The sequence below is a fragment of the Nymphalis io genome, chromosome 7 (assembly GCF_905147045.1).
Source record: "Nymphalis io chromosome 7, ilAglIoxx1.1, whole genome shotgun sequence".
NCBI classification, from domain to species: domain Eukaryota; kingdom Metazoa; phylum Arthropoda; class Insecta; order Lepidoptera; family Nymphalidae; genus Nymphalis; species Nymphalis io.
This window is the reverse complement of record NC_065894.1, coordinates 4,780,900-4,793,067: the sequence shown is the minus strand read 5'-3', so window position 1 is coordinate 4,793,067 and position 12,168 is coordinate 4,780,900. Positions and strand designations below refer to the sequence as shown.

Genomic DNA, 12,168 nt, shown 5'->3' with positions numbered 1-12,168 from the left:
ACGGCACACACTCATTACATATTCTAGCGCCATACAGCAATACTAAGATGTTATTGTGTTTGCTTTGAAGATTGAATGTGCCTGTGAGTGTGTGTGTACTACAGGTACAAGTTCCCAAGTTTGGTGGCACATTGACGATGTAAGGGATGGTTAATGTTTCTAACTTGTAGCAATATAAATAGACGGTGGTGACCACTTACCATCAGGATAATTTCGTAATAAATATTAAACAATCAGAATAAACCTTCTCTAATAAGTACGTATCTTTCAAGTTCAAAAAGTTAAGTGAAGTAACTTACCTTTTCTAAGGTACATAATATATTATATGTGTGTATTGGTTTTCAATCAAAATCACTTATATTTGAAGTTCATTTTATTACATCTTTGGTAAGTACAATGGCTTAGGGTTCTGTGGCCCCAGGAGAATTGGTTCTTTGGTACATCATTTCACCTCAAAAAACTTATATAATATGAAAAACATTTTTAATACAGACATGGCTTAATAAAAAAAAAATAGCAATATTAATTTTTATATAATTTCATATAGGTACATATATATAAGCAAAAATCAATTTTTAAAATTTACCATTTTAAATAAATAATTTTCTGCGTTTATGTTTCTTACGTAATTTTCCATAATTATATTGGTGTTACTATATAATACTTGAATGATTACAAGACTAATTTATTTTAGAAAACTTTACCTAAACGTAACGAGTAACATGTTTGGTAGATCAGACCCAAATTAATTACTTTTCTACTTGCTTTAAAATATTGGGTTACATTTGAAATCTATTAAATTATTATGTAAGAAAAAAAGTTGAATTAATAAGGAAAAAATCGTAGTATAAAATATAACATGCTTGATACATTAGAAAATGCGTTACTATTATAAACAAATATAGTATAATGTACAACATGAAATATATGCATTTTTCAAATGACAATGCTCGTATTTCACTCAAAAAACGTTGAAACCGATCCAGGAGTTTTGATGCGTATGCGATACGCGTTAAATGTTAAAGATATAATTGTCGAGGAATCGCTGACTCTGATAGTACAATTTATATTAGTTTCGGAGTCAGATATCCTCCAATAGTACTGCTAATGTAAATAAAAACCCTAGAGTTGGATAATACTGCAAACAAATTGTGTACATGTATCTTTTGGGTGTGTAAATAAATTATTATTATTATATAGTCTTTGTCGTATGTCACTTACTTACTTTGTTACAGAATAGATTTCAGATCGTACTCAACGTATAAATCGATCGTAAATTGTCAGAAAATTGTATACGTCATTACCGAATTAATTTAAGGAAAATAGGCATCGAATAGCGTATCACTATAAGTCGATTTCAGACATTTTTTACAAGTTGGACGAGAATCGAGTGCCAATATTTTATTTTAGAGAATATCTTAACTGGAACAATAGTATCAATTCTCAAACAGCTAAATTGTTATTATTTCCATTGAAGTATCATTATATAAAAAAACATGATTGGTATATACTTAAAAAAAACATACATATATGTCGTATATATTCACCATTCCGTTTCAACATCTAATTTTTAATCATCTAAATTTTTACAGATAACAAATACAACACTTATTAAGAATAAGCTTAATATTAATATACATTTGGTTATAGTGAGTTCTGTATTATTTTTGAGCACTCTGACTTTTTAATAATTATAATATTTTTGATTATAAAGAAGTTATAGATGCATAATTCATTCAGAATAATTCTATTATAATTTGATGGTACTGTAGTTCCTGATTACATGTCAATATGGCAGCACCTTATATATTAATCATTCTAATAATTTTACATGCCTTTGACATTTCGTTAAGTAAAAAATATCACACCACAACGTTGTATACTTAGTACGAGACAGTTTATATTTAACTGTATCAATATATGTTTTCTTTGATGTTATCGTTTCAAATATTCATACATTATAAGAGAGAAAGAGTGCGTGCAATTCAGTGCGAGAGGAAGCGAAACAGTGCTTACTTTCTCACACTTCGTATTACTGCAAGACGGAAGCTTCGACTCGTGATGACACGTTCAAAGAAGTTACACTTCGAATAGAAAAATGAAATAAAAGCCGTCAACTTTGCTGCAAATCATATCTCAAAAGAGATACATATACTAATTTTAAAGATCCGATGATCAATTATCAAAATCACGGAAATCTTCACTTTTAAATTTATTTATAACACAATTTGATTGCTTTCTCGTATTATTGTACCAATCTCCATGCCACATATGTATATTGCTTAACTTTAAAAAGATTATTGTTACCTTATCAATTATAACCTACATTTAATTTGAATGATATTGTAACATTGGAAACAGATTATACGCAGTAATTCAGGGTACACACTAGTCGTGACCGGAAGAATTGAACAACTGGGCGTCTAAAAAAACCCTTCATCCAGTCGAACATCGTTCAGCCACCATAGATTAAAAATGAGTAATCACAAGATATATTTTTTCAGAATATAATGTTAGAAGTAATTGAATTATGGGAACAGTTTCCTTTGCTCCAGAAATTAGTTTTGCATTACGAACTTGGTATTGATCCTAATAGATAGTCTAGGAGTTAACTGACTAAAAAATATACGATCACAAAGCCTACGCAATAAGTATCTGTGGCTTATATAATGCTATGTTAAATTTAACAATTGTGCACTCGACTAGTGTGTGCGTGTCTTAATATAATATATGTGATTTATATCATATCATATAACGGAATGTCAATAACAATTGTTCTTGGGCCCCATTTATTAAACAATCATACTGGTCATCTTATATATTAATGATCTACATAATCCTATTGTTATATAACATTATATAATTATTCTTTGTCTATAACAGGTAAACACATGATTAATCCTAAGATATTTCTAATCCAAACCTAGTCTATCTAATCTATAACAATAAATTACTGAAAAACAGCTACTTTAATCATCATTTCAATGATGATACCTCATATAACCTTTATTTCGTAAATAACATTTATCAATATTTACAACAACAAAAAATACGACACACAGAATTCATCTTAACCTAAATAAATGTTAATTTGAGTATTCAATTCAAGTTCTACATAATATTCTAAGGAATTATTTTCCAATTAATTATATTTGCTATGTTTGATTTCTGATTTCCCTTAATGATAACGAAGCTCTGCTTCGTCGCCTAAATAAGTTCTTATAGGCTTTTCTATACTCGTTTGACATAACCACGTAAATTACAGGATTAATACTAGATGATAAATATAAAAGAATATAGGCAGCTATATTAGATGCGGGATGGGGGTTAATCTCGCGTAATACTTTTGTTATCGTAATAGGTAAATGACACAAACAAAATGATATCATTATAGCAATAATCATCGTACCAAGTCTTCTATCTTTTCGAGTTGGTAGTGAAAGTTTGAGAAGTGCCATAGATTTCCTTAATGCAGTTCGTCGAAGTCTGCTTGGTTCTTGTCTTAAATCTTCAGGATGTCTTACATCGTCTCTCGTGCTAAGATTGAACGTCGTAGATCGCTGAATTTCCGGACTTTGATCAGTTCTTAGTGAAATATCAAGATCTTTGGTTTGTTCCATAACGTAATTGCTACTAATTTCCGCTGTTATTCGTGCCGATACCGATGAAGACGTATCAGCTGATGACAATTCCTCTGGGTTAGGTAATCGTTTGTTAGTGTTCATAGATTTTTTCGTCGCTTTGCGAACGATGAAAAATATCCGTGCATAACATAGTATTATTGCTATACAAGGCAATATAAAAGCGGTAAGAAAAAGAACTTTTTTTGGCGATCTGTTTTTTATATCTGGAAGTATAGAGCAAGACCCTATACTTGTATCTAATCCGAATCGCCCCCATTTTTCGAACCATGTAGCGATCATTATTCCAAAAGACAAAATCCATATAAAGACTAGCATTATTGCTATGTTTCGGTTCTTGTACAACCTGTTAATGAATTGTGCGTATTTTAAAACAGTGAAGATAATATAACAATATTAAATATTTAGTCAGTTATTAATACTCACTTAGGATATAATCTTGGATGAGCAATCATGACATATCTGTTAACTGTAATGGCCAGCACAGTGAAGAGTGAGGCAGCCACTAGGGCATATCTTGCTAGAGGAAACATACGGCACAGAAGGCCGCCGTGAGTCCAAGAGCGATGCCAAAAGGTTGAAGCGGCGAGAGGCAGATTAAAACAACAGAAGAGCAGATCCGAACAGGATAGACTCATTATGAATATTGCTGTAGCGTTTCGCACCTGCACAAAGAGAATCACACATTAATACGACTATTATAATTATTAAAATAATTTTCTAATATATGTATGTTTCTAAGTTATGTAGTATTTTCTTTTACAGATATAAATTAATATAAAATAAAATACATATTATAACGAGACCACGGTACTGATTAACAATTATAAGTTAATATTTATTATCACATCATAATACTGCAGATGAAACAGTCAAAAAGTGGATTATATGGAAATTTGTGGTTAAAGCCTAAGGAATAAGACATGTATAAAATAATCAAATCTTCAATAATAAACTTTTTTTTGTCTTTAATTAAAACGGTTTCCCTTTTTAAAATGATAGTTCCTTTTAATGTAAATATATATAAATAACTATACTAATTTATTTATTTTTTAATATTATATTTAAAATATTCTTCACATAGATGTACATCCGTGCCTTCGGTTACAATGTTTTCTTAATGTTATTTGCATTTTTGCTCCGAATAAAATAATAAAACTAAGTAGTAAGCATAAACATCGTCGACATATACTAAAAACTACTTTTACTGGTGGTAGGGCTTTGTGCAAGCTCGTCTGGGTAGGTACCACCCACTCATCAGATATTCTACCGCAAAACAGCAATACTTGATATTGTTGTGTTCCGGTTTGAAGGGTGAGTGAGCCAGTGTAATTACAGGCACAAGGGACATAAAATCTTAGTTCCCAAGGTTGGTGGCGCATTGGATATGTAAGCGATGGTTGACATTTCTTACAATGCCAATGTCTAAGAGCGTTGGTGACCACTTACCATCAGGTGGCCCATATGCTCGTCCGCCTTCCTATTCTATAAAAAAAAAAAAAAATCAGTACAGGACCACTTTTTGCTAGTCTAAGATTACACAATATGACTTAAATATCTCGAAAGTTTAAAATATACAATATATTTTTTGTCACTCAACCTTTATAATGAGATGGCCAAGATGGCAAGCACCACTGAATTTTCATGTGCTTAATTTGTGGTTATAATTAATCTAGTGCTGGACGGTGAATGAAAATGATGTTTTGATGATGAAACCTGCATGTGTCTAATTTCACTGAAATTATGACACACGTGCACCCCACCAACCCGCATTCATGAGCATGCATGAGCTATCTATATGACATATATCTAACGTTTAACTGAATCTTTAGGATAAAGTGATATTAGTATTATTAGATATATATTTTACAATTGAATATATGGTTTTTATTATGGTGTGTTAGCGCACGTTTTATTTTTAATTCCAAGTTTCGTAAGCAGATTCGAACTTTTGCTTTAATGAAAATAAATATTTTGGCATGAAATAAGAAATTTACGACGGTCACGAAAAACGCTTATAAATCAAAATTGTCACAGTGATATTGTTATAAATTTCTCGGAGGGCAGCAGTGTATTGACTCCTGGCTGAAAACTGACTATAACCGATTTCATATTTCTAAGCATTATTGTTTAATGAATTTGTCAAAATTAATTTCAATAACTTGATATATACTTAGTCGAGTTTTTTTTTTACATAATAGGTCAAAATGACCGAGCAAATGGGCCACCTGATGGTAAGTGGTCACCTACGCCCATTTTGCAAGCGCAGCTAGGTTATACAGAAATAATTATATAATAACCATCAATTTCTGAATCGTTGGTCAAAATCGGAATAACTATGGCTTTAATCTAAGCAGTCATTGGTCGCCAATAGGCGACCAAAGACTGCTTTGTCCTTGGCTGCCATAGATGACCATTGACCAATGACCATTGATATTTATGACAGATTAATCACCGTTTCAGAAACAAGGTAAGCAAACAGCAATAATAATTAGAGGGGGTGGATGTTAGCACTTATGGTTAGCAGTGCATTGACTGACTAAAGAATTATTTAAACAATTTATATAAGTCAACTTCTTAATGTCTAGGATCAAGGGTTACTTAACATAAGATGACTTTTTACTTCATTTTAGTCGAAAGGCAAAAAGTTACCACCGTGTTTACGTTTAATATATGTGTTATTATTTTCCTTAATGCTATTTTAAATCATATTCACTCTTTTAATATAGTTACTGACCGTTACCGTCAAGCGTAAAACCTTGATAACTAATGATTATAAATAAATTATAAAAATAAGCTAATAACAATTGAAAACGTTGCTGTACGTCAATTAAATAATTAATAAAAGGATGTCATTGACTCATTCATATTTCATCAGGAAAATAATAATAATATCCTGCCTGGGACATAATAGAGTTTTCTTTCGAACGACGAATATAAAGATAATATATTCATAGTGGGGGTCACCTATCTTATTTATTTACCGGGTACACCACACTTAGCCCTAATATTATGTATTTATTTAGTAATAATGAAAATATAATAATTAAAATGATAAATTAAAAAATTGAGAGCCGATATTTAAAAAAAGAGTTTTCATTTCAGAGAGGATATCAAATTGATGCTATTATTAAAATAAAATTAAAATGTAATAAATGGAATATCAATGACATGCCGTGTAATATATAAAAGTTAGTTTTCGTTTCACTATCCGGCTTTGACGTTCGAAGCACGTACGCTCTATACGTTATAGCAACATTTTCGTTATTAAATTTTTGATTTTTTTCTCACAACAGCAGATATTCACACCGGCTACAGGCGATTCAGTATATTATAATAATTTAAAAACGGTTAAAAACTGTTAAAAATAATTTTAATGACAATACGGCGTGAAAAGTTTAATAAAACTGTGTCTTCTTCTTATCAATAACAAGTCAATGATGAGAGAAAGAGAGAAAAGGGTGTTCAACTAAGCACCCGTTAAACAATGTTTATAAGAAAAGTGCTTAGACTCGAAACATCAATGAAAACATATTAGATAACTTCACTCAATAATTTTAAAGCGTATATTAATTATAGGTAGGCATTAATGTCGTTTATATTCGAAATGAAATGTTTTTTTTTTGCTAATAGCTGAAATTAAAATATTTTTATACGCTTATGATTAGCTAGCGAGTAAAAAGTTCTATAAGTTTTGCTCAAGTTCTAGGCATGCTTTTGTAATAATATTATTTTGTCATTTTGTTATTTAAAAAGCATATCATGCAAAATTGTCATCAATTCACTAAAATTACAACTATGACATGACGTTTTAAAATGACGACCGTGCAATATTTTTTTTACTGGGAACTTTTTCTCACACGGCCATCTGATCCCAAACAAAGCAGAGCTTGTACTATGGAAACTAAGTATGTAAATACATACTTATATAGATAATTACACCCAGACTCAGGACAAACAGACGTGTTCATGCACACAAATGTCTGTCCTGGGTGGGAATCGAACCTACAACCTTCGGCGTGAAAGTACCAACCAACCACACCAACCGTCAACTATATTGAAAATTGCGTTAACTATTTTGCAAAGATAATCATAAGCATGCGTAAAGGGATTCAATATATGAACCAGTTATTTTGTCAAATATCAATACATTATATTGCTGTTTTCTAGTTTAAAGAGTGACTAAGAAATCGTAATTACAGGTACAAGGGACATTACATTTACCAATACCTGCTAATTTACGATATAAGTAAGCGCTTATACTTCCACTGGCTTTATGCCAGTGTGAGGATATAATATTTTATCAGATTGCTATTTGCCTATCTGTTATAAATAGCTAAAAATAAAATGCGATGATAGTTGAATAATATCATGATATACTCGTAAACACCGTAAGCTTACATTAAATCAAGCTAGATTGTCATGTTTAAATATTATGGAAATTGTAAAGACCGTTTTTCAATTTACAACATGATACAATTTTATATAAATTATAAAGCTTTTAAAATAACCGTACCGAAAGTATAGTTGTATGAGATTTATCCTATTTGAATGCTCTGTTCACGTATTGTCGACGATTTTACTGGTGGTAGGGCTTTGTGCAAGCTCTTCTGGGTAGGTACCCACTCATCTGATATTCTACCGCAAAACAGCAGTACTTAGTATTGTTGTGTTCCGGTTTGAAGGGTGAGTAAGTCCGTGTAATTACAGGCAAGAGGGACATAACATCTTAGTTCGCAAGGTTGGTGGCGCGAATGAAAGCGATGATTCTTGCAATGCCAATGTCTATGGGCGTTGGTGACCACTTACAATCAGGTGGCCCATGTGCTCGTCCGCCCACCTAAATTATAAAAAAATAAAAATTTACAATTTCCACATGATTAGGTGTAACTCCAATATTAATCTTGTAATAATATTATCTTTAAAAATGTCTGTGCAAATTATAATATATTATTTTATTATTATCTTTCATTTGTAACTAAATGTCTTTCACTCCTAGTATTGTATCGCTATTCGGTATTACGGAACTTTCTTTAAAGAATCACGCTTGCAGGTACAATGTTTATATGCGTCATATCTCTTATTCATTTGTACTAAATTATGTGGTGACTTCACAAAGGCTCGTTCCGATTTCAAGTTATCTCTCATATTTATATATTATACTATTCTGTACGTGTACTGTTTGTCACTGAACTCCTCTTAAAACGGTTGGACCGATTTCAATGATTTTTTATGAGTGTTTAAGGGGGTCTCTGGATAGTTTAGATGGGCCCGATTGGTGGCGTTTCAGGATTTTTTTAGTCTTATTTCATCGTACGGAGTCAGTTTAGGACAGTCAGTTAATTATGTAATATTTTAGCGTTCAAAGTTAAAAAGTAATTTAATTTTCGTAGACTAATATATCAGCTTAAAAACTTAAATTACGACTTCAATAAAGTATCGTTTTAAATATTCCGTACTGGATAAAGTTGGTTATAAGTTTAATTAATTTTGTTAATTTAAACATATTTGTGTGAATTCAACCAAAATGTAATCTAAATATTGACACAATATTAAAAAAAACTGCATTGTTTATTATCATATTTATTGAGAACACTCGTCATCAAGCTGTCGTCACGTTGTCCAGGAAGCGGTCTCAAAAAACTTTCTTCAAAGAATGACTCTAGATTACAGAATTTACTTACGTATTAACATGCGTCATACTGTTAACGTTACGCATTTGAATATGGTAAATAATAATTTGTTTGTGTGCTTATACTAATGTTGAAATCTTAAATGTGTGTAATACCCTTACAGCTTTCGATAGAATACAATATAATTTATTACTTAGAATGTCAACGTATATGTGTGGTGGTGATCACGTACTATCAGACCACTTGTCATTCTGCTACCTAATACAATAAATAATACAATATAAAAATAATTAAAGGCAATTTATTACAGGAAAACATTTTTAATAAAGCACTTATAGTTCGGTGACCTGGAGCTCAAAGGGCCTTTATTAATAATCCTTTATTTTGGTAAACAGAATAGAAACAATGAACAGATGTTTGTTGTTTTATATAACATATGATTTTTTCCGTAATATTGTTGGTATTAGTAATGCTATAAAGGCTTATGTCGTTCTAGCAGAAATAAATTTATTGTTATTTAAATCATTTGGAAAATGGAAAAATACGTTTTATTTTACTCAAAATGTACTTTGGCCTTTTTAGCCAGTCGCTGAATTGAACAAAGATAAATTTTAAGTAAATATACAAGTAAGTATTATAATTTATAATGAAATTGAATGTATTCATTTCGGTTTACCTCAACACTTAAGTAGGTCATTTTAAAATTATTCACCTTTTTATGAGAACAAAAAAATATATTTTTAAATTTATATACTGTTTTAAAAGTTAATCAGCTAAACACAAAACGGGTTTGATTCTAATTTCGGTAACTGTGATACTCACTCCTAATACAAGACTTAAGCCTAGGACAGGATTATTGATATTTTGAAAACCGTATAAGCTTAAGTTAAATATTTTACTTAAAAAAGCTTGATTTTTTGTAAATTAACATTTAAAACAAAAAAATTATGTAAAAAGGCGAGTTAAGTTAAAAAAATCAACATGATATAAGCGCGCTGACAGATTTTTAAATAAGGGATTAAATTAATTAACGAATAAACGGAAACATTAACATGATAACACAATCAGCTTTGTTTACGAAAAGTTGTAATCAGTACCATCCCGGTACTGATTACGGCCGGACGAACGTGCGGTGCCGCGGATTACGACTTGATTACTTTTAAAGGTCACATATTAACAATAAGACTATGCTCTGCGGTTATATGTATATTAGACGGTGTAATATGATCTACAACGTAAATTAAGCCTTATTTTTAGTTATATGTTACAATTTATTGTAATTAGTGTGTTATACACCTATCGTCTCTACATAATTTATTGTTTTTCAATTAATTTTTTTTTTCTAAAATATTTTTAAATAAGCTTATCATATACTATCCAAGTCAAGGTGTATGGTAAAGTAAATTAAATAGTTAAGATGTATTTAAAGTTGATTAGATAAACTTTATTTAGGTTATTTCGATTTTTTCAATTGATAAATAAAATAATTTCCTAGAAATCTATTGTATATAATACGTTTATATTATTATATATATTTTTTAAATTTGTTTATTATTTCAATACATATATTCTGTATCTACAAAATATATTTATATATCATTTCATTAGAATTTTTTTATTTATATAGGAATTTCAATCGAATTATTATTACACGCGTTTAATTATAAATTATATTTAAAGGCTTGTCTTCATCGAAACGTTATGTTGTTAACGATACGTTAATGAGATATATAACATATCATAAATATACATATCTGTGGATTACCCAAGTGCATTGCACAGTGAACAATTTATAACTATTATTTCCTTAGCTTCAAGTTATTTAGCTTCAGCTACTAAAGATTATTTTAGCGAAATTGTACTAGTTCCAGCTAGACTGCTTGGCGTTTATATTTATGACGAAAACAACAGTGTTGCCATCGTTAATAATTTGATATGATGATAATATGCTTTAAAGGTTATAAAAAAGTTTAATTGCGTGTGAAATAGATATTTTTTTAATATAAAGTAAACAAAATTTATGACACTATTGCATGTAACAAAATTTATTAATATAGGTAAAATTTATGTAAAAGTTTATAATAGGAGTGTTTTGTTTATAGTAACTGTAATTTGGTTTGGTTATTAATTTTGGGTTTTAACAAATTGCCAATTTAATGTTGCTATAATAAATAATAATTTTGAATATGTTAATATTTTTGTAAACCGTTTATTGTTTAATATTAGATTATGATGCCTGCAAATAAAACATGCAAGTATAACAATAAAAACATAAAGCAAAACTATAAAGGTACAAATACGGATTAGGAGATTTGAGAAAAAAAATGTATATTACGTACTTTTTCATAGCGCGCTAGAGCCACAATTGTAGTGATGTTCCCCGGGATTCCAATCAGCATGAAGAGAATGCAGCTAGCAGTTGCAAATTTCATCAGTCCATCTGGATATCCCTTGAAAAGTTCCACTGATGCCAGATCAGCATCAGAAATAAACGCACTACCATTCACAAACACATCACTTTTGTTATGTAATAATTCCATCTTAAACTGAAAACTACACTTCACGCGTCATACATCCACAGTTATAACATTACAAATGAGTGTATATTGTAAACATCATTGCGTTGATTCTTTTTCCTAGAATGATTTTCCCTAATGACTCAGTTTTGTATATTCGACGGGTTTCACCCGACTTTGATTGTACTCTGTCCTTCGGTTACATTTATCAATAACGTCATGATGTCCACATTATATTGTAGAACGGTTAAGGATTTACATTCGTTATTCTATACTATTTCATAGGTTATAAATGGAAATATCCATCAAATATTATAGTACAAGCAATAATAATAATATTATCATAACAAGGAAATTATCTTGCGGAATGTTGTTCAA

General features: G+C 30.2%; 1 protein-coding gene across 1 annotated transcript; it reads right to left on the bottom strand.

Annotated features, from left to right (window-relative positions):
• Positions 1-386: 386 nt before the first annotated feature.
• LOC126769599 (G-protein coupled receptor moody-like) lies at positions 387-12,059 on the bottom strand. Its single transcript, XM_050488467.1, has 3 exons — positions 11,614-12,059; positions 4,068-4,306; positions 387-3,987 (listed from the first exon to the last, which is right to left on the bottom strand). The coding sequence occupies exons 1-3, from the start codon at positions 11,812-11,814 to the stop codon at positions 3,156-3,158; spliced, it is 1,272 nt and encodes a 423-aa protein (XP_050344424.1). The 5' UTR covers positions 11,815-12,059; the 3' UTR covers positions 387-3,155.
• Positions 12,060-12,168: the final 109 nt, after the last annotated feature.

Coding starts and splice junctions, on each gene's coding strand:
- LOC126769599 (XM_050488467.1), bottom strand. CDS start 11,814: ATGGAATTATTACATAACAAAAGTGATGTGTTTGTGAATGGTAGTGCG. Junction 4,307..11,613: donor CTCTAGCGCGCTATGAAAAA/GTACGTAATATA, acceptor CTCTTTGTGCAG/GTGCGAAACGCTACAGCAAT. Junction 3,988..4,067: donor CATCCAAGATTATATCCTAA/GTGAGTATTAAT, acceptor ATTCATTAACAG/GTTGTACAAGAACCGAAACA.